General features: G+C 45.8%; 1 protein-coding gene across 1 annotated transcript in view; it reads left to right on the forward strand.

The window, feature by feature from the left end:
* LOC143188201 (Krueppel-like factor 6) overlaps positions 1 to 25187 on the forward strand; it is a 252603-nt gene that overhangs the window by 213264 nt on the left and 14152 nt on the right. The window contains exons 2-5 of the mRNA XM_076392322.1: positions 22674 to 22847; positions 22996 to 23241; positions 23679 to 23890; positions 24180 to 24406. Of these exons, the coding sequence (XP_076248437.1) occupies positions 22674 to 22847; positions 22996 to 23241; positions 23679 to 23890; positions 24180 to 24406 (859 nt within the window). The remainder of the gene's footprint in view (positions 1 to 22673; positions 22848 to 22995; positions 23242 to 23678; positions 23891 to 24179; positions 24407 to 25187) is intronic.

Here is a 25187-nt window from a genome sequence, read left to right on the forward strand (position 1 = left end):
AATATCATAAGATCCATATCATCAAGTACCCGAAAGGTAAAAGTGAGTAGAAACGCTAAAATAATACACAGAATTACTGAATAATTTACATATGACTGACAAGAAATGATGTGTTAATTATGCATATAAGATAATTCATGATTTCTTTTTAATATTACTGGAGTCGATACCAAAGCCACGGGGAAAAGAATTTCTATAACTCTCATCCCCAGCTATGAACTACCCTATACCCAACAGAACACGCAATCGGCCTGACCCGCCATTACAAAGAAAATTACTCCGCATCGAATTCCCAGGCATCGCGAATTGAAATCAGCGAACTGAACCGTAACACAGCTACGCCCTGCAGCCTTACTTTGAGGCAAAGCGCGGTGGCTTCTTAATTAAAACGCGATCTCTAGTTCGAATTCTGGCCGCGTGCTGGCGAAAACTTTCCAGCCAGCTCACGGACGGCTCGCAAATCCCCGTTGGAACCGCGAGCAGGAAGGTTGCGCAGGGTCTTAAAGATGCCTCTCGCCGGAACAGAGAGGAGTGGTTTACGGTATTTTCAGTGAGCGACCAGAGATAGTAGCTATACCCCCGTGGCGATGCGCGGCTGTTTGCGTTCCGGAAGACGGTTTACGGCCTCACCAGCTGGGAGGCTCTTTGCGTGCCAGGTGTTAGATCGTCCCAAGGCAGGGCACGGGTAAAACACGTATGATTTACGATCGAGTCCCGCGGCTTCGATTAATTCCACCGGAAAGAGGCAGCGGAGTTCAAGGTCGTCAGAGCACAGCCTCCCAAGGGACTCAGCTTCGTACAATCGCGTCTTCTGCTTTCATTGGAACGATATCGAGGCGTTTACACTTCGGTCATAAAAGCGCCGGCTATTTATTTGTTCGCAACCAACGTGGACTGTTCGCGTGTCCTCGCGACATCATCGAAAGATCGTCTCTTAGTTCCCTTAGTGGAGGAATATTGACGTTAAGACGTCGTTTCTGATCCCATAAAAGTTTCTTATTGCCTGGCGATATTTCTGCTTTTATTTGATCGTTCCTTTCGAAGTACACAGTATGAAGTGTCCTTTTAAACGTGGGTCCTATGGACCTAGATGAAATTTAGGTAAATCTTCTGATCTCAAAATCGACAATTCTCGGTTCAACATTCGCCATTGGAACATCATAATCCTTGAAGGAAACGATAATTGCCGTTATCGGTGGGAATTCCTCGCTGGACGACCTCCTCCAAATTTCACAGCTCATTACGTACCATAGGAATGCAGCAATATCTTCTCGGACCCCGCCGTCTCGGCCAACTCCCTTCAGTATTCGTTCTTCCCTCTTACTTTCCCCGGCGTTTCAGCCACCGGATGTTCTTAAAAGAATTTGATATCGAATTCTTCTCTACCAGCCTGGAGGTAGCAGGCGAGAGATAGCGGCCAGGGGGGAGAGAGACGGAGACAGCGGCGAGCCGGGGGAGAGTGCATTATCTGGAAGTTGAACGGAATCCAGCCGCACCCCTGCTGCGGGGTGGGCTACGGGGTGGTTTCCACGCCAACAAGTACGCCAGTTCCAGCTCACGGTGGCTTACTATCGGCCACCGCGGAATTACGCCGACAGATAATAACGTTTTATGCTGATTTTAATACACGACTCACTACTTGTAGTCCGACCTGCTAATCATCTTCGCCGAGGGGTTCTCGATGTTGGAACTTCTGGCTGTTTCCTCTTCAGTTGCCTCTACTTTCCATCCTGGTCGCCAACCAATCGTGTACTCCTGCGGTACGATGCTTTTGTTTCGATCCGCGGTAGACAATGTTTATGAGAGAATTTTGTGAGGTTGAAGCAGTTTGATGTTAACAAGAAGAAAGGGAATTTGAAGGATGTTAAGTGAGTGTTCGTGAAAATCAGAAGCAGTGTGTGTGATTAGATTCATTTAATTCTTCTTTGGAAAGATAATTTTTTGTTTTCTATGTACATGAATGCTATTTCGAACTTAGTTTTCACTAAGGGAGCCCACTTATAGGTAGGAGTTAAGTCCATTCGTAGTAGGTACCTATTCAAAAAATAATATAATTGACAGCCAATAGAATGATGACGATGACGGTCCAGTTAATTACAGGCGAAGGTGAATTAACGTTGACAATCATCCACCGTCGGCAGTCGCATGTAAAATGCGACTACGTAGAGGTGATAATGCCATTCCCCTCGTGCGGTTAATGAAGTTTTGTAATTAAGTAAGTAGATTAAACGATAGCTTTGGCAACGGGCACGCTTCCGAACAGATATTACTAATATCCTACATCATTAATTGCTCATCAAATTGTGTGCTTACGTTAAATTACACCGAACTCTCATACCCGAACGCCATTAGCGTTCAGGATCATTTGACCGTGCGCTTTTTAATCATGTCCATATATTAATCTAGCATGGATGAACATTTTATTGATTCTGGGATTTCCTGGAATTAGAATCGCTTAGATAATTATACATGCGAGATTTTACAATTGTCAGTTCGGAATCATTCGCAAATAACCATATTATGAGCAACTGAAATGAGAATTCGTAAAAATGTCAAGCTCTTTAATGCACAGACTCCACTGCGTGAATATCAAGATTGACTAGGAGCCTTGCAATCTTCTGATCCTCCATGTCATGTCGCGATAAAAAAAATGAGAGAAGTAAGATTCCCGATCCAGAACATAAATCGATCGACCTTAACTTGTCACTTTTGCTAGCCTGTCTTCAGCGCAACGTCTATCCACCTTTACGAGCGATCACGTTCTTCGTAGCTGTGCGATACGCGAAGTTGCGGTCAGGGCCGTCGAGCGAACACGCAACGAAAGACCAGTCTAAGACGTGACCGTAAAAAACTTTATGGGCCAAAGAGATCCGCGTTCACGACTCTGCTGGTGAACGTATACCACACTACGTATATGGAGGCATCGCGTTGTGCCTTGCGCGATCACGAACAGCAATGCAGGCAATCGACTTGGATCTCGATATAACAATCATTAGCTGGATTCCGTCGATAGAAACTGCAGCCTAGCAGTAGAATATAAATCGACCCGATCGGGCCAAATTTTTGGATTTCCCTTGAGATCTCCCTAGCTAGATACCCATAATCTCCTCTAGCACGTCAGCTAACGACATACTTACGCTGGCACTAGAAACGCTTTTTCCCCATGTGGACCTTTGGAAGCGTTTGTTCCTCCTAGACAATCGAATTCGCTCTTTCAATCGCGGTCGCCGACGAATTCCACAAATTTCGTTACTTACGGGTCTGTCGGCGACCAGATACATGACGCGTGTCGTCCACGAGATTTGCCGCAGTCGGGATAAAGGTAATTTCTTCGAAACTGCCTTTAGTTTGCGTGTCTCGCGCGGAACACCTGCGACCTATGCATTGGGACGATCGCGTCTGGTTATAAAACGAACCGCCAGTAACCAGCTCTTCCTTGGACTGGGTTCTTCTCCTTTCAGAGGCTATTCCACGTTTTCTTCGATATTAAGCGAATACGTAAACATATAGATCTATGAGCAACGTAAGTTTTTGAAATGTTGATTGCGAGAACTTTTTTAGTATACAGGGTGTTGGATGACAGGTGTTAGAAATTTTAGAGGGCGATTCTACTATGTACGGCTGGTAAGTTGGCAGGTGGAATGGACTTATTTTACCTTTGTCGCCGCTACAAGCACTGATTTGAAAGTTCGTGTGGTCTGATTCTATGGTTGTGGGCTGATTTATTTTGTTGAAATTAGTTTAATAAGTATTTCTTCCGTCTGCTAATTTGCCAGCTGTATACAGTACACGCTAAAATAAAATGAGGTGTAAGAATGACAAAAATGCGTTTAAGACTTTCTTTAAAAATCCTTTAAAATATGTGTAAAATGAGTCTGATTTGGCGCTTATTCTACTGCCGACGCGCACTAACCAGGTCAGATACAGCGAAATCAGTAGAATATGTCCTAAACCAGACACATTTAACACAAATTTTAGACGTTTTTGTAACAATTCATAACTCTGAAACAAAATTCCAAACTCAATTTTGTTATTCTTGATTTTGGTCCTATTTTGATATGTCGAATCACTCCTTAAAAGTTTTGATACTTGTTATCGAACACCCTGTAGATATTAAAGGTAAGCTTGTACAGTAAGTTCCAAAAATATAAGACACACCAAAGTACTAGCGATTTCTTAATAAAATAAGAAAAAAAAAGGCGCACGCAAAGACCACGAATTTTACGAGGAAAGACGATGAGGATTTCCTGGCTCTGAACGACTCTGTCTCTCCATTTTTCGGGCTCGTACTCCCCTGTTAAGTTGAATTTACATCGATAAGGCAGCAGGATCGTCAAAGTACCCACGGAATTTACGCTACGACTGCGATGAACCGGTTCTGGCGCACAAATATTTCGGCCAAACGAAGAACCAGCGGTGAATGCATGGTTCGTGCAGTTTTTTCGAGCGTTTCTTGGCGCGCGGCGGAAAACGAGGGTGCAGCGAGAATATCGCACACGCGACGTGTCGCTTTAACCAAGCTGTGGAATCTCCCCTTCACTTGTTGCGCCTTTAAACGCGAAACACGAGGAAGTCGTTTCATCCAGCAGCGACGCGTTCCTGGAACGCGAATTAATTGCCGGCGTTAAACTGTATCGTTCTTGCGTCGCCGGGATAGCCCGTCTAGAACCATAAAACGGTACTTTAATTTCCCTGGCCCTGACGATCGCGTTATCTGGTCTGGCATCTCGTCATTATTTTCACCGACAACCTTATCCAGGTGTTTCCAGTGTGTGAAAATTGCAATGCCGTGACTCGACCGCTTAACATCGACCTTCCTCGCGCGGATCATTGGTTAGCGTTGCGATTCTTTTATCTGCAATGCGTATTACTGCTCGACCTCATAACGTGTCTCAGGGAAAGCGATACAGCTGATTTCATAAAACAAACTTATCTCTACAGTTTCGAACTCATTATACTCCAATCTTATCAATTCAAAATCTCATTTCAAAAGCTTTACCTTCCAAACCACGAAATACTAAATCCGAAGAACAATTTAATGCTTCTTCTCCCCGACGTTTCACTTTAGCCACGAAGAATCGCCCTCCCCCGGTGCTCCGCCAAAGAGCAAACGTTTACGCCTGAGTACGCGCTCGTAGACCGGAAACCAGCGGCTCGAGACTGGAGCAAACACACGCGAGCACGCTTCTGCTCACGTATAAATATGCGTGCGTGCACGCGCTTGCACACGACAAATGCAAGCTGCCCTGTGTGCACGCTGCCGGTCGCGCAAGGGGTTGTCGCAACTCGGTGACTCGCAGGGAGCCAGCGGGCGAGGCGGGAGGCACATCAAAGCGAGATTGGCCGTGTAAACCTTGGAGCAGCGAAGTCGATTCTATCCCTCTCCCTTCTGTCCCCTCCTCCTCCGCGTTGCTCGTCCTCCTGTTTGCAACCGTCCCTCCGCCGAGTCTGAAACCTGTTCGGAATGAAAACCAGGAAGCCAGAGGACCCGTGCAAGTCCTGGAATACGCTCCTCTTACGCGTCGTCAATAAAATTTCCAGGACATGCGCGAGTTTTGAAAGGAGTCGTGCCCGACTCGCTCTTTCATGCCAGGCATCGGATGTTTCCGAGCGATGGAAGAATTTCGCGGAAGATTGAACGTCCCTGAGGCCAGTGGTCCTCAAACATTTTATGGGGAGCTCTGTCTTTTTCAAAAAATTCCTCTTCTACCCGTGCGCTTATAAAACGATGACTCGCCTGATTTTCTCGGCATGTATTGAATGGGTGAAGCGCTCATACATCCTTCGCATGAATTGCTCGTACATTCTTAGAATTCATTGTTCCTTCATGAAATTTCTAAGTGAAAGCAACAAAGAGATACAAGAACCCACTTTCATCGACCGATGGATTGCTCGCTAATTCAAACGCCATTAAAGCCCCCTGGATCGTTAATCTCTCTGTTTTAAATCGTAATCGCATAAAGTTTACGCGCAAAAAACGCAGGCAGCTGGGACACTGTTTTTCGTGCAGACGTAAGACCGTATAGCCGATTTCAGCCGTGGCTCGACTAATCACTGTCGGTACCGCAAGAACGCGCACGCGTCCCGAGCAGCAGTAAATAACCATTAACAGACGATGCCAAGCTGTTGGACGTAGTTTAGAGCTTAGAGCAGCGGTCATGCGGCTACGCAGCGCGGCAATTGATCGGCGTAGTCTTTGCCTCGCGGCGGACCGTATAACGCTTGAATTATGCATCGGCCGGTGAAGACGAGGGCGCAGAGAAAACGAAGGAAGAGGGAAATAGCCGAGCACGTGAGCTAATCGACTCGTTAACGAGGCAATGTTCGCGGAACGGGGGCAGGGGGTGGCTGTGCTGTAACGCTGAAAGTTGAATTTATCGGTGAACTTTTTCCCGAGAATAAATTACGCGGGAAAAATAGGGAGAGCGTGCGGGCGGCCAGCGGAAAGAGGAAGAAGGAAACGCCGTAGCTGGCCTCGAATAAAAGGCAACGCTGATGCTCCTATAAATAAGGGGGTCGTGTGTCACACTGCTGCCACGACGATTCATTGAATCTCAGCGGTGGTCTTTGTTGAAATAAATTTGGGTGAATTTCAGATGTTTTTAGGCGGACTGAGAGCGGGAAATTGAAATGACGTTATGTTTTTGCACGCGTGTTTTATTAGGGAGTACAGTAAAAGAATGGTAATGAAAGATGCATCCATTATGTGGATAGGAGCAGATCCAATGGTTTTATTTTCTTTCTTTATTTTCTGTTTCGGTGAATGTAATTTCTAAGTGCAATTCCCGCAGCTTTGTTCCACGTTGATTTCTGAGATAAATTAGTAGCAGGTTTAAATTGGTGTGGGATAAAATTTTTGGCTTCGGCGATGGCTTAGGCGCCGGTTTTAAAGTCTAGACTAAACAGATTGGTTATTCCTGGCGGAGCATTCATTCTCAAGAAAACCCTCATTTGGAACACTTTACTCTATGGGAAAGTCTACCTTTGTAACAATATTTAATTAAGACTACATTATTCAATTGTTCTTCTCGTCTATCGTCTTTGTTCAATTTAAAATATTTTATTAAAGAAATAATCACATCTCGAATTTTTGAATTTTAAAATTATCTTGCTCCAAATTTTAATATGTCCTTCTCATGACGATACATCAAAAACCACCGCATCAGAAATTGCATCATTTTCGGAGCACGAGAAGTTTTTCGTCCCATTTCGTTGTCCATTTTTGGAGTCTTTGGGAAAGATCGATTTCTTCTCGCAGGACCCTCCAAGGTTGACCCGATCCCACGATTTCGATCGGTCTGTTACGTAACACCGAATTATAAAACCGTTGACGGGGTTTCGGTCAAAATCGTTGAGACAACAAAAACTTTGGAGGAAAACAGATTCTGCAGTTACGTCATTGCGTGAGGAATATCTTGATGCAACCACGCTGTGCTTTTGCATTTTTTTTAAGAACTCCATAGGAATGTATTTCTGCATTGCTTAAGTGATACGGGTTCTCCTTGACACCAACTAATGAAATACACCGTTGGTTTTGCGACGACAGCAACTGCGAGTTAAGGACCAATGCGATTGGGTCACAATTTCTAATTTTCTTGCAAAATTCCTTACTAAAGTGATATTTGTGCTACATTACACGTTTTGTCCTCGTTGCTTGCTACCAATGTGCGAAATGTACTGTAGGTTTTACAATAGAAGCTACATTGAGTCTCGGAGCGACACGAACGCGTCGTAATTTCTTATTTTAGAAGATTGTCGATAACTTAGATCTTAGATAATACTACTATTTTTCACAAACCTTCCCTAGACATTCCATTTGAAATACCAGAGGCTTAATACCACTCCTCTCTCACGCGTATATCAACCCCTTTCAAGTCCCTCGTCGCGGGATGTAGCGAAATCTCGGCCGATTTCGGCTATTATCCACTGAAATACGATCCCGGCCCAACGCGTAAGAAAGCACAACTTTCCTTTTCAAGAGAAGCCACGGAATCCATTGTTAGAGGAACGGCCGAATCGCGAAGTCGAGCTCCCATTGTGTCCCGTCGCGTCGCGCTGCCCGTGTAGAATTCTACCTGGCCCCATTATATCACCGTTGAAAGTAGCACGGCTGACAAGGTTTGCGCGCACGTGCGTGGTCGATTCAAGAGGAGGCTCCTGAGTACGGGACAATGAACGAGCGAGCGTGCATCGAGGATGAAAGTCTTCGGTTACACGACCCGTCGTGGAATAATCGCCCGGGGGATCGATATAATCGGTGCCATCGTCCTCGATAAACGCCGACGGCATCCCGTGTGCGTCGCGGAACTTTCACGCGCGATCCTCCGTAAATGGCGAGCTCGAATCGAAAGTGAACCAGTCGCGTCACGAATCGCGCGTCCCTTCTCTCCACGCAGCATTGTATCTGCGAAAGTGTATGCTTTCGTGAAATTACGTGAAACTGGGAACATCCAAAAGATCTTATTTCTAATCCACCTGTCACCTCGGAAAATAAAAATCACGGTACCCCAAAGAACGATAATTCAACGTAGACAAACCTATGAAACTTCAGAAAAAATTTCCCTCACTCTTGACTTCACATCTTGGCAGCAGTTCTACCCAGAACAGACCAAAGTGTCCCGTTTAATTAATTAATTCTTAGAGAATGCACGTTCTTTACCAGCCACGAGGATAGAAAAGATTCTGAGAGGTTGAGTCGTAAATCTGCCAGGTCACGTTCTCGAAACGAATTCTTCTGGCACGGAGTGGTGTAGCGGAGTTGTCCATTTCGCGCGCGTTTCCTCGTAAACGGGAACAGTGGAACGGTGTGGCGGAAAGTCGAGCGCGCGTCTCGATGCGCTTCTTCGTGGTCGTGGTCGTCGTCGAGCAAGTCGACCGGCTTAAAGTTATGGCCTCCGGCCTGGTCGACAGGCAGAGCGTCGCAGGACCCAAAGTTCCCTCGGCTCCACGGGCTGATTTACGCTTTCGTACATCCGTGGATGGCTTCGTCCCATATACGTTGGCCCGTGGCCCATCGCGGCTTCTTTCCTTCCGCGCGGCTTCATTCGCTTTTAAAGGAATAATTCGTGAAACGGGTCGCCCGAGCTCTCGCGACCCTGCTTTTGCTCCATGAGCGCCGATCATCCCGGAAATTTTCTGTAATGCTGACGTTTCCGGCGTAATTAGATTTTTCCTTGTTATTTGATAACATCTGTTCCCCCTTTTCGGGGAAAAATACGGGGCAGACAGACGCTATCTTATCTTAATGCAAATCGGGATTGAAATTCACACTCGAACTGATACAATCATCACGTCAGCGAGCAGATGGAGTTTTTTTAGGTTGCTAGGGCACTGAGAACCTTAGGTATTTTATTCGTGGCATTTGTTTAATTAGGTAGAAGAATTACGCGACGCTTGTTACGAAAAAATGTGTAGGAGGACAATCTGAATCCTCCATGAATTTGGAAACATAACGGGATTGAACTAATCTGGAACCTCCATCGCAGGTCCATCAACGCAACTTTAACTGGACAAAAGTGCAAGCCAGCAGGTTGCCAGGTTTTTGTAGCACGTTTCCAGGTGATCGAGCAATAAACTGCAAATGTAAAACGCGCAGGTAGGCTTGTTCGACGGTTACCAGAGAAGTTTCAGAGCTGCTCGTTACATGCGACGCGTGTTCTCGAATAGGATGTCACGTCACGGCGGAACGTGCAGCGGCAGTACCCTCTCTCTCCCTCCCTTTCTTTCCCCGTGTTTATCCATCCCTCTCGTGCCCTGCAGTTGTACGAGCGTGAACCGTACGCGGAACGTACGGTTCCCATACGCTCGATGAGCCCCTCTCCTCGGCACTCGTGCTTCCGTGTGACATCCATAATGTCTATCTATTCAGCCGACCGAGCGCTGCCTCTGACAGCGTATGAATTCCAACTTGACTATGTATTGTCGGCAGCAAATTAATATATACAGAGGCCCGGGGGGAGCGAGAAAGCGGAGGTAGCCCTCTTTGTCCTTGCTCCGCCACTTTTCCTCCTGCGCCGTCGCCATCGCTCGCACCCTCCTCGCTCCTCGCTTCTAACTGTAATTTAATAATGTCTACCGGTACCACCACCGCCAGCGGCCTCCGGGATCTGTGCCATTCAACCACGCGGAAGGAAGATTTTTGCGAGGAGCCAGGTCCCAGCGACATTCTCGGAACCATTCTTAACGTATTAACGAAGTCTCCTTGGTGACGGTGAATCGATCCCTCCTTTAGAAAGAGTTGGCCAGAGAACGTTGGGGGTGGGATAGAGTTTTTGACTGCGTACGTACAGGAGAGTCTGCAGGATCTTGGCTGGAGTTCGATACGGAGGTCTAAAGCGAGCGAAGAAGTTGAAAGAAAAAAAAAAAAGTATTCGACTACACAATTTCCTCTCGACACCCACCTACGCGGAAGTTTCCCCGCTGCAGCGACTCAATCAGCCCTGGATACCCGCGGGCTAGCATCGTTCAATTAGTTCAACTCCCTTGTAACGCCTAATAAAATCCCCTATTGATACCGCCGCCAGCCTCTAGCAACTCGGTTTGAAAAAAGACTTCGGGTAATTGTGCAAATATAACGAGGGGCAGGGGGTGTAACAGAGTTCGACGCCGGCGGGGGTGGAGTGGACGAGGAGGGAAGGATTCTGAAAGAATCTTCGGTGAATGTACAGGGCATGAAAGAGCCAGAACCAATCGTCAGTCGGTGGCATTATAGTTCGTCAGGTAAGCCGGCTTTCGACACGCCTCATTACACAGATTTACGGCGAGCGAGCGATCGAGCGAGCGAAAGCTCCGGGCCCGTACGCGAGTGCTTCGACTCTCGTGGCCGAAGAATGAAGCGAGGAAGAGAATAATGAGAGAAAGAGGAGGGAAGAACGGGGGAAGGAATCGCGTTTTCAATGACGTTCTCCCTAAGGGAAACTGGCTGGCGAACGGTGAGGGCAGACAGCCGTGGGAGGGAGAAGAGGATGGCCAGCGTTGGCTGTTCTCGCTCCGTTCTGCTTGGTCCCGACGGTTCGCGATGCTCCTGCCACGTCCAACCACCCATCGCAATTTACACGGACACCTTCCCTCCCGCTTCTCTTCCTATATCATATCTCCTCGCTACCCAGACCCTCGGTCTTCTCGGGTTTCCCTGTTCGCCTCGTCTCCTCGCGCTCGGCTCCCTTCCACCCTCGTCCACGTGTATCGGCATCGGCGCACCACGCGTACGCTGCCACGTAAACCAATTAGGTTTACGATAGACGTTCGCCCCGGCGACAGTTGCCTCGCGATTTATTACGCAATTTATGCCGTGCTCGTGAATACAGATAAGGCCAATATCGTCTGTTCGCGACTGGCCAAGCTGGGGCTGAAACTACGTCCGTGTGTCAGAGGCTCCATTGTTTTTCTCATTTTCAGATTAGTTGAAATTTGGTTAATGATTTGAGAGATGGTCGGAAGAGGTACGATCGCCAGAAATTTCTACGAGCGTCGAAGAATCATTGCAATCGAAGCAACCAGGGTTTTAAAATTTTCACGGACCATTACCGTCTGGGATTCTAGCTTGATTTTTACTGCCTGCCGCTTTATTGTCGAAACTTTTATTACCTTCCTCTTGCTCGTTATGCTATCGAGTCTCGAGATCGTTATCTCCTCCTTTTTATATCGTACGGCTGGGAAACGCTGCTCATTCTCAGCCTCGCGAGCGAATGCTGGTCCAGCCCTCCTCGGGATGCATCGCTGCTTTTATTCGATGAATTGATACGTGAGATTGAAGTCAAGAGGTAGAGGGTTGAGGAACGTAAATCCCAAGATCCCCTTTCACGATATCTGCAGTGAATTAATTTTTGAAATATGCAGCATCGTAACCCCTATATGTTTAGTTCGTACGGTATTCAGCGTCCTCGGCGTGTCTTCGTGGTCAAACGCCTCCTCGCTGCACGGATCCATGAAACGTGACGTATCGACACATTGGCTCGCTTGTCCTGGCCATTTATCGCGGACAGAAGACTCTCGTGCAGCGGATCGACCAACGGACATGGCGGAAACATATTTCACGACGAATGAACCGTCGATGCATTTTACCTCGCTCCTCCGTTCTGCTTCCGGCCGTTTCTGTCGAATTCGATGAACGCCACGCGTTCGTGCAAGCATGAATGCGCGGAAATACGAGGAACGATGCCTCGCAATTCCAGATTCCTGTGATTCTATCGCCGCCTGAGGGAACGTATAACTTCACAATTTTATGATCACAGTCATGACACTATGCATCGAATGTTTCTATACTTTCTTGATCATACATCTTGTTACATGCTGATTACCAGGCAGTCCTTTAAAATTTGAGATCAAGCAGATGCATAACTGCGATCACAGGCTGGAAGAAGGAAAAATAGAAGCAAGGAAGGGAAACCCAGCGTAAGTAATAGAGGTAGAGAAAATACTCAAATAGCCTTGCGGCGAAGGAAAAGTAGATGGCCAGCCACTGTAGAAGAATCTCGAAGAATGCAGGACCATTTCCAGCAACGACCACGACGTTTTCGACGTCGACGTTGTTACTCGATTTGGTTGTCGAGAGTAGAAGATTGCAAGCCCGCTGTAGCAAAAGCGTCCTCGGGGACGGGCAGTCTTGGGCAAGAGAAAGGAGGTTCATCCGAATCAGTTCGAATGCGCGTGGATATGATGCATGGAGCACGCGGGCCTCATGGCGACGAAAAATCTGCTTGATCTTGGTCCAGCGCAACATAAGCCAGTTAAGTTTGCGGTTCTTCTGAGAATTTGAACCTCACGATCCTTGGCACTGATCCCTCTCATGTCCCGAATCCTCGCGGAGGGACGCTGCTTTGAAGGCTCTCTCCTTCGAAGGCGGGGAACGGCGAGACAATGAGAAGGAGATCGGCGGAGAACGCTTTGGAGGACGCAAGAGGATTCCTTCTCGACGATAAGCCTCTCGGTTCACAAAGGGACGACGGAGGCTAATAAAAATCGGCTGTTTGCTTAGCCAACGCTATTACTCCCCACCAGATACGACGATAAAACGTCCTGTCAGCGGAATTGATGCTGCTTGTACCAAGGACGTTCTCTCTGGTATCCTCAGAGGAGGACCTGTGTCTGAATGAATTAGTTTTTGAAGTTATATTACGCGAGGGAACGTTGAACAGATTTCTTAAGACGTTTCTTCGTGTCATGATCACAGTTCTCTAAATTTATTCTCTGTCACTACTCACATTATCATGACATATTGTCCAATTGACCTTATGAAGAAGTTGTCAAGACTCTGACAAAGCAAAACGTAAAACGCTTTAAATATTTATACATATTTCTTCCATATGTGTTTCCTTTAGTCTGTACAACATTTTCTCAAACGCAGCATCCATAGAAGTTATTTAGAACACATGTGACATCATTTCACAAGCTTCATTCCCACTGTGAAAGGGTTAATCTTTTTTCACCGAGGTCTCTTACTCTAAGAACGCATCATCTCTCGCATTCTTGGTCGTTTTCCCGCGTTTCCCGATCGTACTCCTCGTTACAAATGACTGGTTAACGAGACTGGACGCTAGAGTTGCTCTTACTTAATGAGCTGACGTCAAAACAATACGAAACAATTGCACCGTCTTGGCAGGACGACCGCACCCTTAACGAGTCTCGGCCCGCATCGCGTTCTACTGACGGAACGCTGGCATCTGTTTCGTGGATGATCATGGACAGAACGGAGAGGAGACGGAGACGGCCAGTGAATTAGTCGTAAGTCACTCAGCCATGGCTTGTTAGCGTCGTTAACCCTGACCCCGGGACGTAGCTGGTTTGGCTGACGGCTTTCTGCTCTATTGCGACGAGACGCGATGACCGCGAGCTTCGACTTTGCTTCTGACGTGTTTAATGAATTTCGCGTGTGTTTGAGAAAAGAAAGATATTAAATGGAACATTCCTTTGCTTCGACCTATTTCTTTTTGACATAATTTATGCAAAATCAGTTCTACCAATGTATTAACATACTGATTCAATCGTTCCTCCTAATTTAACCTGGCAGCTTTTTGTCAGAGTCACTTTGGTTTTATGTATCACAACGAGGCTAAAACTGTCACCAAATCATCATATTGATCTTGCACGAATTTTTCTTAGAAAAGGTTGCAAATGCTCTCTCCATATCTTTACTTCCTCTAAGGTTTGAGATTGTTTTGTTTAAGAGGTTAATTGAGACGCTTCGTGGAGACCCTTGTAGAAAACATACTGCATTGGGAACTGGAACTCTTATATTTGAGGAATATTAATTGAATCTAAAGAATTTGAAGTTTTGCTATTGAAACTTCAAGTTAGAAAAAGACCTAGTATCTAAGATTAACCCTCTAGTGCATGGCTTAAAAAATTCTCACAACTACACGGGTAGAGTTCTAGGGATCCACCGTCTCGACTATTTTTCATTAATAAATACAGTTCCGTCAGGACCATCTAACATGCACTTGCATATAAGCTACATATTTATTAATATTTAAATAAACAAATATTTAAATAAACAAGGCATGCACTAGAGAATTAAATAGAAGAAAGGCATGTCACTAGAAATACGCTGCGCACTGAATATTGCCACTGGCATCAGTCAAGAAATGCCAGTCACACATCACTAACTCCAATCTTGGGAAGGGGGAATCATCTCGTTCGATCGTTAATCGCCAGAGCCTCGAACAGTTCCGGCACGATAAATTCGAAATGGTCGAACGGGGGTGGATACACGTACGTAAAACGAGCGGGGTGAAACTTGGCACGGCGTCTACGTGGTTCGACGTTCCTCTCGATTTCGTAAAATCGGGATAGTAATTCAAACGTCCTAAAGGACCGAGCTCGTAAATCCTGTCCCGACCGTGCGACAAAGTGTCGCCGTGCGGTTTCGTATCTCCTCCTCCTCCTCCTCTTGGTCCTCCGATTGTAGCGTACGTGTACGTGGCGCGGAACCAGGACACGATATATTCCATTTAATCAGTTCCACCGACCGAAATCCTGATATCTATGGAATGCACCTGACTCCGCCCCCGCACACCCCATCGTCCTTCCTTGCTTTTGCGAGACGAACGAGGAGAGGAGACGACGGAGGGAGTTAGAAAAAGATCGGCAATCCTTTTCTCGAAATTTCGTTGGACCGAGAGAAACGAGGAGGAGAGAGGAACAGCAGCCTCGTTTGGTATGAAGTCGAGAAAGTAGGAGGAAAGGACGAGATAAATTCGCGGGTTTACGGCACCTTTAAAGTTGCGGGAATCTCTTTAACGACTTGGCAGCCTGCCACCGTTCTGCCGCGCCGCGGGAGAGCTGAAAAGCATTGACGGTTTCTACGCGCGAGACCAGCCCTTGGTTATCATTCATTCACTCTTGAGCGGGCCACCGGACTTCTGTTAATGACAGCCCCGTGGAATTATGTACTGTGGATCTTCGCGTCCACCGCCGAGCAGAAAAGAAGTGGTCGAATTGGGTTACAGGAAAGAACACGTTTGTATTCCGTACACGATGTGATATAGCCTTGTGTTTCAGAATTATAGTTTCTGGGAACTTCAAGCTCGAATGCGGTTGGATTCCCATGTGAGAAACACCATAGACCGATTATAGTTTAAAATATAATATAATTTAATAACTTTTTCATTTATAACACCAGGTGCAATTAAATATTAAGCTAATTGATGTGACGACGCATAATAAGTGCAGCTGGCATACACGAAAATGGTATAGACGAGTCTGAGTTTGATTTGATAATGTCTAATAATAATGTCTAAGGGTAGACTCTTATATACGTAGATTATTGAGTATGGTAGGGAGAGGATGACTAAAGTCTTTGGATGACTATGAGTAAGGCAAACGAATTTGTACTTTGATATAGAAAATAAAAACAGGAGTGATTAACAATGCTTATCGATGACACAGAGCTAACAGGATGTTGGTTATCCAACAATGATTTAGCGATCATCTAGCTTCTATCAGTTTCTTCATTTAGTTAACACTTAACCCTCCGATTCTTTCAGAGCAAAATTGAAGTGTACGGCTGGCAAAATTATGTGTATTTTAGAAACTGTACTTTTTCTAAAAAAATTAATGTATTTCTTGTAAAGGACATTATTTTTGAACAAAATTTTGTTCAAAAATGTGAAAAAACCATGAAATTTACAAAATATATCGTATTTGTGAAATACATTAATGTGCTGCCGGACAGTCAAGTGTTAATATAGAGGTGTTCTATTACTCAGGATGAAATAGAACTTTCGGTAGAATAATTTTGCGATTTCTTTTAAACTATCCTCTGTTTTCCAAACCTTTTCTGCTTCCTGCACGATTTTATTCGTTTCCTTCATCCAGGTTTCCAAATGGTCTCTTCTCTTTTCGAAAGCCTCGCGTTCCCGGTGTTCGAGCCTCAGGAGTTGCGTCCTCCAGAATGGTTTATTTTACTGTTACTACCAGCTTCCTTGGGCACCGCGATCGTTACCGTCAGGCTGTGTCCTCAGGGTGAGTAACGTGGGATATTCCGGTTTCTGGAAAGCGCGCCGAAGGAAGCTACCAGAGGTGGGAGGGGAATAAGGGAATCGCGTTAGCAGGAAAGTCTAGCCGAATCCACGGAGGGCCTCGATAACAGGGACAGGAAATGCGAATCGTTTTCGACGTCTTCCTCTCGCTGTCGCGCTCTCAGAGCTTTCTATTCTCCTCTAATTTAACCGTGTTTCCTTTATCTTTTCTCTGTTTGGCCGCGTGTAACCGTGACGCGAATTGGTCGCTTTGTTACGTGGATCCTCGACTGATACCGTTATCGGCAAGGTCGATTCTATCGGGCGGACGTTATCTCTCGCAAATTGAACATCGTTTGGGATGGTTGAGCCAGGGGAGATTTCGTCCCCTTTTGTTTCAGCCAATTCCGGGGATGCTGGACCGGTTATATTGGAATCTTCGTTGAACCTGGTATTGTTGATCAGTTAGCGCAGTGACTAGCACTAGCGACAGTTGAATATGAGAAGTATCTGCAGTATTGCCCTCCATTCAGTTTAATAAAAGGGAAGTATTTTCGACGCAGGTTCAGCTGTTCTCGAACACACTCAAGATTTGTATCGCAGGTTTGAACAGGAGATTCAAAGGTCGTCTGGCTTTTTCGATGATGCCTGTACTCTTCTTTCATAAATTTCAGAATGTTATTGTATCTTACCCGCATCAGAAGATTATTATCGCGCAAAGAGTTCTTTTTGAAAGGTCACAGGGGGAGACGGAGGATGACAAAGAGCGGGTTGAATCCGTACAGCCGGGAGCATCGCGGCGAAATAACCGGAAAACGAGCTCAGGGCGAAGCATCGGCGCGAAGGAGCCATCGTTGCAACGAATTCCAGGCTTCGCCTGTGCGACGCCAACTTTTCCTCCCGTTATGAATGAACGGGGCTTGTCTTTGTGCAGTCTCCCACCTCGTTACACCAAGAACCCCGGTCTGCGGAGAATCGCGTCACATACACCCGCTTGTTTACATACCCCTTCAGCAGGCGCAAGCGAGGGAAACTGTGCAGAGGTCTTTCGGCGTTCCTCCGTTTTCCGCCGCTTTGTCTTACCATCTGAACCGACGGAACGACGCGTCGAGGATATTGCTGCAACTGTGGCTTCTGTGTCCCTTGATCTTCGTGGCAGTTTCTCGTTTCCAGCGGAGTTTACCTAACTTATTCTAGGGGATCGATGAAACGAATCGACTTTGAAAAATTCACGGACAAATTGACTTATTCTAGGGGATCGATGAAACGAATCGACTTTGAAAAATTGACAGGTAGAACGCCTTTTGTTCTTATGTCGTTACATAGGAATACATAGTGAAATTGAGAACTTCTAGATATGTATCTCTGGTTGTAAGACAAAATGACCTAAGACTGTGGTTATAGTGAATGCGTTTTCTGACGAATATGTTCGAATTATTTATCGTACGAGCAAGACAAGTTCAGACGTATTCGTCAGAACATCTTAGGGCTAGTGCACTCCAACAACATTTTTATGAACGACTGTCTTATGGACTTGTGTCTTCGTGAACTCTTATTTTTAATAGAATGAATACCGTATTCTACTCCTCAATAAGGCCTTAACTCGAATTTCTAGAATATGTGACAAGTTATTGTTGTTTTGTCTTACAGCCACTGATATATGAAGCACGAAGGTGTACGAAGAATAGAGAATACTGAAGTTCTCCTTTTAGAAACTGTGTTTGTCATTCAAATCTCTTCATTCTCCCGTTTGATAGTTCGACTCAATCCATTTCTTTGTAGATACGTTGTCAACAGCGACGAATTTCGGATCGTACAAAAGACTATCGAAGGGTGAAGATCTATGACAATAGGGAACGTTCCCACTGACGCAAGGTACAGTGTTCGATCGCTAGCAGCTCGTAAATAAAACGGAAATGGCGGGATCATCGGTAGGGGTATAACCACGGGATAGAGTACCACCATAAATTTGTATTTCAGGGAATCCAATTGGACGAAGTTTAAAGGTTTCTTGGGTTATGGCAAGGATTCGCGGCGTTTTCGATTCTCCAGGTACATTGTGGTGAAACTGATGCGAGATCTAGACAACTGTTCGAATTTAAATGGAATTATAGTTGGAACAAAAGCAAATGTTTTATGAAGGGCAACGATCTCATCATATATTATTATTACTCCCACCCTTTTTTCTCAATGTGTTCTTTGCACGAAGTACACCAATGCCAAATTGAATTTCGAAAAAAGTTTCTCTGAAAATTTCTCACACGTAGCCAAATCATTTCTAAACTCATGCTAATTTCCCACTTTAACTCAGTTTTAATCTTCGATGTCTTCAATATCAATTTGCCATAACTCTGTTAATTTTAACCCTTAAGTGGACTTTCAGTTTTGGTTTTCAGCAATTGAATTATTTTATTTAATATTGATTTTGATCAAATTAGTAAATAAATGAAAAGTATTTTTCCTTCATAGTACCTATATGAAGATAACTCGAGATAACATAAATTTTCAGATAACTACATTGACACAGATTAAACAATTCTTGGCTTAAGCTTGCGGAGCATCGCAGCGATCCCGATAATCCACTTACAGATTAAAAATAATGCAATGCAATTTAGGGGATAAGGATAGGTATTTTGGTATTTAAAAGAGAATGGAAAATCTATTTATGAGTACATTTTACTGCATAAAGAGCCCGTCTATCTTCAAACTCTTCTCGTATCCAGCAGTACAATGATAAGATAAAATGTCCCAATGAAAGGCGTCCTAAAGCAATGATTTAATTCCGTTTCGACTATGGCTGCAGACATAAACCAAAAGTGGGACCATTCTCAGCGTTTCTCTACAAAGCCGCGCTCGCGAAGGTAAAATGAATTAACGCGTTGCTTCCCTCTAAATTATGGTGCAACTCTGTCGTTCCAGCGCTGTTGAGAAACGTCGCGTTTGCCTTATGCATAGTAATAACCTCGCCCACGTTTCCACCGATCGGTGTTTCATCATCAAACGAGCGTATTTTCGCCGTGCAAATACAGCCAGCGCGAGCAGTGCGCTTCATAAATTGAACCGCGTGCGCTTGCACGCGCGATCATCGATAGAAGCGTAATGGAGGATTCCGTGACTGGACGCAGCACCCGATGGAAAATGATAGTGGGATCATTGCGATCGACCACGGGCGAGCGAATCTCGCCGTGAACTCCTAACTTATTACGTAGTTTCGGAGTTAATGGAGCCCGATGGCTGGGGGGACGTCCACGCCAAGTCGTAAAGCTTAATCTCGGCTAGCTCGTTCATTTTTCTCGACGTTTCTTTTTTCCTCTTCGCTGCGCCGTTTCTGGGGGCTGGGAAACATTCTTGGGGGTGCCGTTAGGCGAAGAAAACAAAGGAAATCGAAATACCTTCTGCGAAGCGATTTACGTTCGTGGAAACAGAGAGGAAGCTGATTGTAGGGAATGCGCATTCTTTCGAGTAGCTTGTGTTTGAGACTATTACTGCGCTTGGAAATGTGTACCTACTTTTATATACTCTCGGTAATAACGTTTCCACTTAAAAAATTTCAATAGAAGAAATGTTATAAGCTGTGTCAGGAATATGTCAGCTCGTCTTTCAGTCCTCATTAGTCATGAAATAAGTTGTACTCGTCGCATGTCTCTCATATTTCACGAGCACGTACAGTTCCCCTTGCGATTGTCTAGTTGCAAAGCTCAGCGACACGTGAAAGAGTTGCATAATGCAACACTCTCAGATACCTACTCGTGCTTTTGACTATTTCGGCAAAGTATCGGAGCGGAGGAAACTCATAAAACATAATTCTATCGATAATTCAAACAAGCGACCACATCGAACACGAAATTTCCCAGCGTCATCGCGGCGAGCAGTCTGGCTAGTAATTGTTTCGGGGGCACATTATTTGTAATTCATCGGTTCCGCGTGTCAAATTTTACAATGGCCGTGCTCATTATATTTACAACGATGCGCCCGGCGATGCTGTTTACTCGACGACGCGCGCTGGTAGCAATTTATGGCGTCAGCCTGGCCGACGCAGATTCATCGAACGATTGTTAGCGTGCCAGCATCAAAATGCAACGACGACGTCGGGTCGCGGCTGCATGCCATTTCTACGGTTTAATTAGTGTTACAATGATCGGGGAAATCCGTTGGTATCGTAGTCATCGGACAGTGTCGCGCGGCTAATTGTTGCACGCACGGATCTCCCATCGCGACGTGAATTTATAAATCTCTTCTGAGCGATGTGACCAAGAAGAGGGACGATGATGAACGTTCCACAGCGATTAATTGAATTTCGTTCACCGTGTGATTGGGACGTGCGAAAATTTGTAGATTGTCGATGACAACCGTTTCGCCTATTCAATTTTAGAAAGCCTGCTACATTTTCGATGTCTGGACTAACTCCGGTTTCTATCATAAATTATTTATAATTCAATCTCTTGGCCATAAAGATCCCATTGCCCTAGTCGATGCACTATGAATACGATCTTCTTTCTTTCCTTTTTGAACTCGCGTCTTTGTTACCCCCTATCAGCCAGCCTTAAAGTGGCCTTATAGAAAAGAGAAATTATTGCACGGCCTCGTCCGCGGAGATAAGTGGTTTCATCCCGCGAAACCACCAGACGAAACCGTCGCCCGTGTTGGTAACCGTTAGCGGCTGCAATAAATCGGCGGAGACTGCCCGAAGGAAGGCGGTGAAGTGCATGTAGAACGGTTGCAGTTATCGTCCAGTCGTCTCGCCCTGGTCGCATAACTCAGTTGCAGAAGATCGCGCTATCAACAATTAATACCACTCAGAGGCGATAGATCAGCGCGGAAACTCGGGACTGTGCGCCGTTTCTTTTCGTCTTTCATCGCCGTCTCGCCGAGGACCGAGAGGGACGTAGTCGAGCGTGAATCATTGCACCGTGGAGAATAATGACGGTGACAGAGGCGTAATGAGAATTCAGGGAATACCCGGCAGCGATGGTCTCGTCAGCGTAACTTTTATTAAAGCCACCGAGCGCTTTAATATACAAAGCGCATTTATCTTGAACGCCGTCTCCTTCTCTTTCCTCTCTTGATCGCCTAGATCCTGAACATTATGCCGGTCAAGACGAACGGCTGCGCTGTTTCTATTCAAATTTCCCTCCCTTTCGAGCCTCGTGAATCTTCCGTCGTGGCCACGGATTTTTCCTGAAATATTAAAACGAGAATATGAGGAATAATTTAAACAGTCCAAATAGTTTACCCCTTAATGGTTATTAAAAAAGGGGAGGAGGTAGTACGAAGGGTCCTGAAGGACAGAGTAGTCGTGTGGGACCGAAAGCTGGGGAGGGACGTAATCTGATTTCGGGGCATGGTTCCCGCACAACACTATGGTAACTTTGCACTCTCGTCTCCAAGGAACTGCACCGAACTGGCACGGCCTACGGGCGAACCGGAAGTTCGGTAACTTGCGAGTAGCTGGCTCGACGACCCAGGCGTCGATGTGCTTTCGCGTACACAGCTGCCGGGATGCTGCTACAGATAATTTCCCCGTTGTCTCGAGAAGTTCACGTCGCCGCAGGTGTTCGCCCCGCGAGAGGATTCAAGCGTTTCGCCGTCGCTTTCGATGCAACGACGCGTTTGAAAGATACCTCGGTTCGCGCCTTTCGCGATTTCATGATGGGGAGAACGCCGTTTAATCTAATCTAGGGCTCTCGTCGCTGTAGACGCTTCAGGAGGGCAAATTTAGGCCGAACTTCTCTTGAATGGTGTCAGGTGTTCTCTGTTGAGGGCGCGGCAGTGGTTCTCATCTGACACCTTGCGAAAATTTAGGAAATGGTTCAGTAACTTTATACACGGTGTCTGGGAATGACTTGCGTAGAATTGACAGAAGTTTCCTGTACTCCTAGAAGTGTTGGAAGTATTCATGTGGAAGCAGGAAACTTGTTTTTGGAATACTCAGAGAAACACAATAATGATATGTTCTCTATTTGATCTATACACTTTCATAGAAATACATCTGCTTTGTTCTACTACTAAACTCAGAAGAGAGCAGACAAGCATTCTGCACGCTCATGTGAGTCCTGCAAATTGTCTCCATTTGTCTTAATTTTTCTTCAATACATATCGCGATTATATGTAAATATATCACTTCAATAAACAGTACAATAAGTTTTAATAACTACCTGTGTATGATCTAGCATCAGGACACTTCAGAGTTGCTAACCGCATACTTTACTGTTCCAGACATGCTACGAAATGGAGAGGTACCTGAAGGACGAGCCCAAGCTGCAGTCGTACAAAAAGTTACCCACAGAGTTGGACACGGCACCCTGGAACCTCTTCAGGGCGCCGCCAATCTCGTGGACAGCCTCCACGGGCACCGCCAACGCACAGTTCGAATCGCCAATCAAAATGGAGGTGAGTAACCGCGTCTAAATCTGAACTAGAACGATCCTCCCACGGAGGTTATTTCTGCAACTTCCAAATTCCCTCTCGACGGCGTGTCACGACCAACGATGTCAATGTCGTTCTCCTTTTTTCTGTCTTCGTCGCTTGCGCGATGCAGGTAACGACGTCGTCGGAAGACAGGGAAACACTCTGTCTCGATGACATCAAGTTCAGTCCCGGCGATCACAACCACAATGGTCGCGACAGGGATCTCCTGGACCGACACCTTGACTCGTTGTCGATGTCGTCGGCGAGTTCGGCGTGTTCGGCGTTGTCCTGGGACAGTTCACCATCCCTCTCATGCACGGCACTCATTCTCAAAAAAGAACCCAGCGAGGACCTCGAGGAGGATGAGGAGCACGAGGCAAGTGAATTTTTTTTTCGAATTTTTAACAAAATTTTGGATCGTTTCGCCCTTCGTTTATCAATTCTACGCGCATTGGGAAAGGAATAATTGTATCCACATTTGCCCCTGAATCATGTTGTTTCGGGTCTCGCGTTTCGCTGGATCGAGAACACAATCCCCGTCAAATTTCAATTAGCGTCCAGTATTGGTTACACAAATAGCGAATCTTCCCGTTTTCCGCAGCTACACACGGGCACAGTGTAATTTGACACAAGCGTACGCGTGCGCACGGCGGACCGTGTAATCCGTTTACGAGGCCATTTCCCATTGATCGATTCGCAATGACCACGGTATCGATGTTCGATACCGTTTTAACCAGTTGCTTGCACTTTAATCAGAACCACCGGCCTTGTTATCGTAATCCCGTTGCGTAATGAATTATATTTGCGGCGTAGGAGATCGAGGAGGAGGAGGACAGCGGCTGCGAAAGCGAAGGTCAGATCCTGACGCCACCGTCGAGCCCAGGCTCAGGTCAAGGTCATTCCAACTCCAGTCACTCGTCGAGTGGGAGTTCGATGCTCGACGTGCACAACCTCAACCTTCACGGAACGGGCGGCAGGAGCACCATCGTCAGGGTTACCACTGGAAACGCGCAGGGTGTCGCGAAGTAAGTATTCATACCTTTATCACAGTGCTTCGCTTAAAAATTCATGGCCCAAGACATTGTATATTTTCATATTAAATTCGTCTTTTTCTATGCTGAGACAAAACTGCGGCACTCCGCGTGTAAAGAACGTAAAATGGTCTTGACAAATTGTATGGAACGATAAAAGTAAACTGGTATCATTCCACGTATAAATTGTGAACGAATTGTTTAGATTTCTCATGAGGAAATTTGCGGCTAATTGCAAAAGGGCGACAAGAACGCAGAACGATGCGACTCCATCTTTTTGCAGACTGATCTCCGTCACAGCGAATGGCTACCAAGCGGTCGCAGGTACGCAACACGCGCACGCAGGAGCCACTGCAACTGCGAGTACAGTGGCTAACAGGCACCACGCGAGGAGCCACGAGCACAGTCCGCCTGACACAAAGCGCAGGATACACAAATGCCAATTTCCGGGTTGCAAGAAGGTCTACACTAAGAGCTCGCATCTGAAAGCCCATCAGAGGACGCATACAGGTAAGCAAATATGAAGTATGACATAAATGCACTCCTTTGAACTGTTCGTTAAGTCCTCTCAAAGCCGCTAGTTGAAAGATTATTCTATTAATTTTTCCTAGAATAGAGGATATTAGAAAGTATACTCTTCAGTCCGTGATAGTTATGCACGTTCAAATGATTAAGTATTCAAATATCTTAATTTTTAAAGATTTGATTGTTCAAATTTGTGAACATCAAAATTTTGATCTATTTAAATTTAGAATTCTTAAATTTTCGATTATTCGAATTTATGAATGTCAACATTTTGATAAACTTAAATTTGAATTTTTAAATTTTCGATTTTTCGAATGTTCAAATTTTTTTATTTAGATCACAAAAGTGTGTCTATAATCGGGCATCTCTAAATGCCAACGTCTTACAAAACCTTACAACGCTAAGTTACAGTTGGTCGCGTCATGAATCACGAAATCGCGTAAATGCCTCGCGTAATGGTGACCGGCGATCCACATTTATCACTCTTTCCGCAATTAAGGGAACGCACGCGTGGATTATCAGTACCGTCATCGCCATTAATAAACGGGCGGAGGCCTGTCTGTCGTCGAACGACGCGTTTCCGCCTGATAATAACGTCGCGTCGCGTTCACGCGACACGTCGCGCTGCGCGCCCTTTCTTCGCGAATTCAGTTAATCGTTAGTCACACGATTATCCTCAGTCGTTCGCCGAGAGAAACGACGATGTAGAAGGGGCTTGTATCCCGCGAGGAGACCAATTCCACGGGACAAATTCCTCGACGCGTTC

Source organism: Calliopsis andreniformis, chromosome 2 (assembly GCF_051401765.1).
Source record: "Calliopsis andreniformis isolate RMS-2024a chromosome 2, iyCalAndr_principal, whole genome shotgun sequence".
NCBI lineage: Eukaryota > Metazoa > Arthropoda > Insecta > Hymenoptera > Andrenidae > Calliopsis > Calliopsis andreniformis.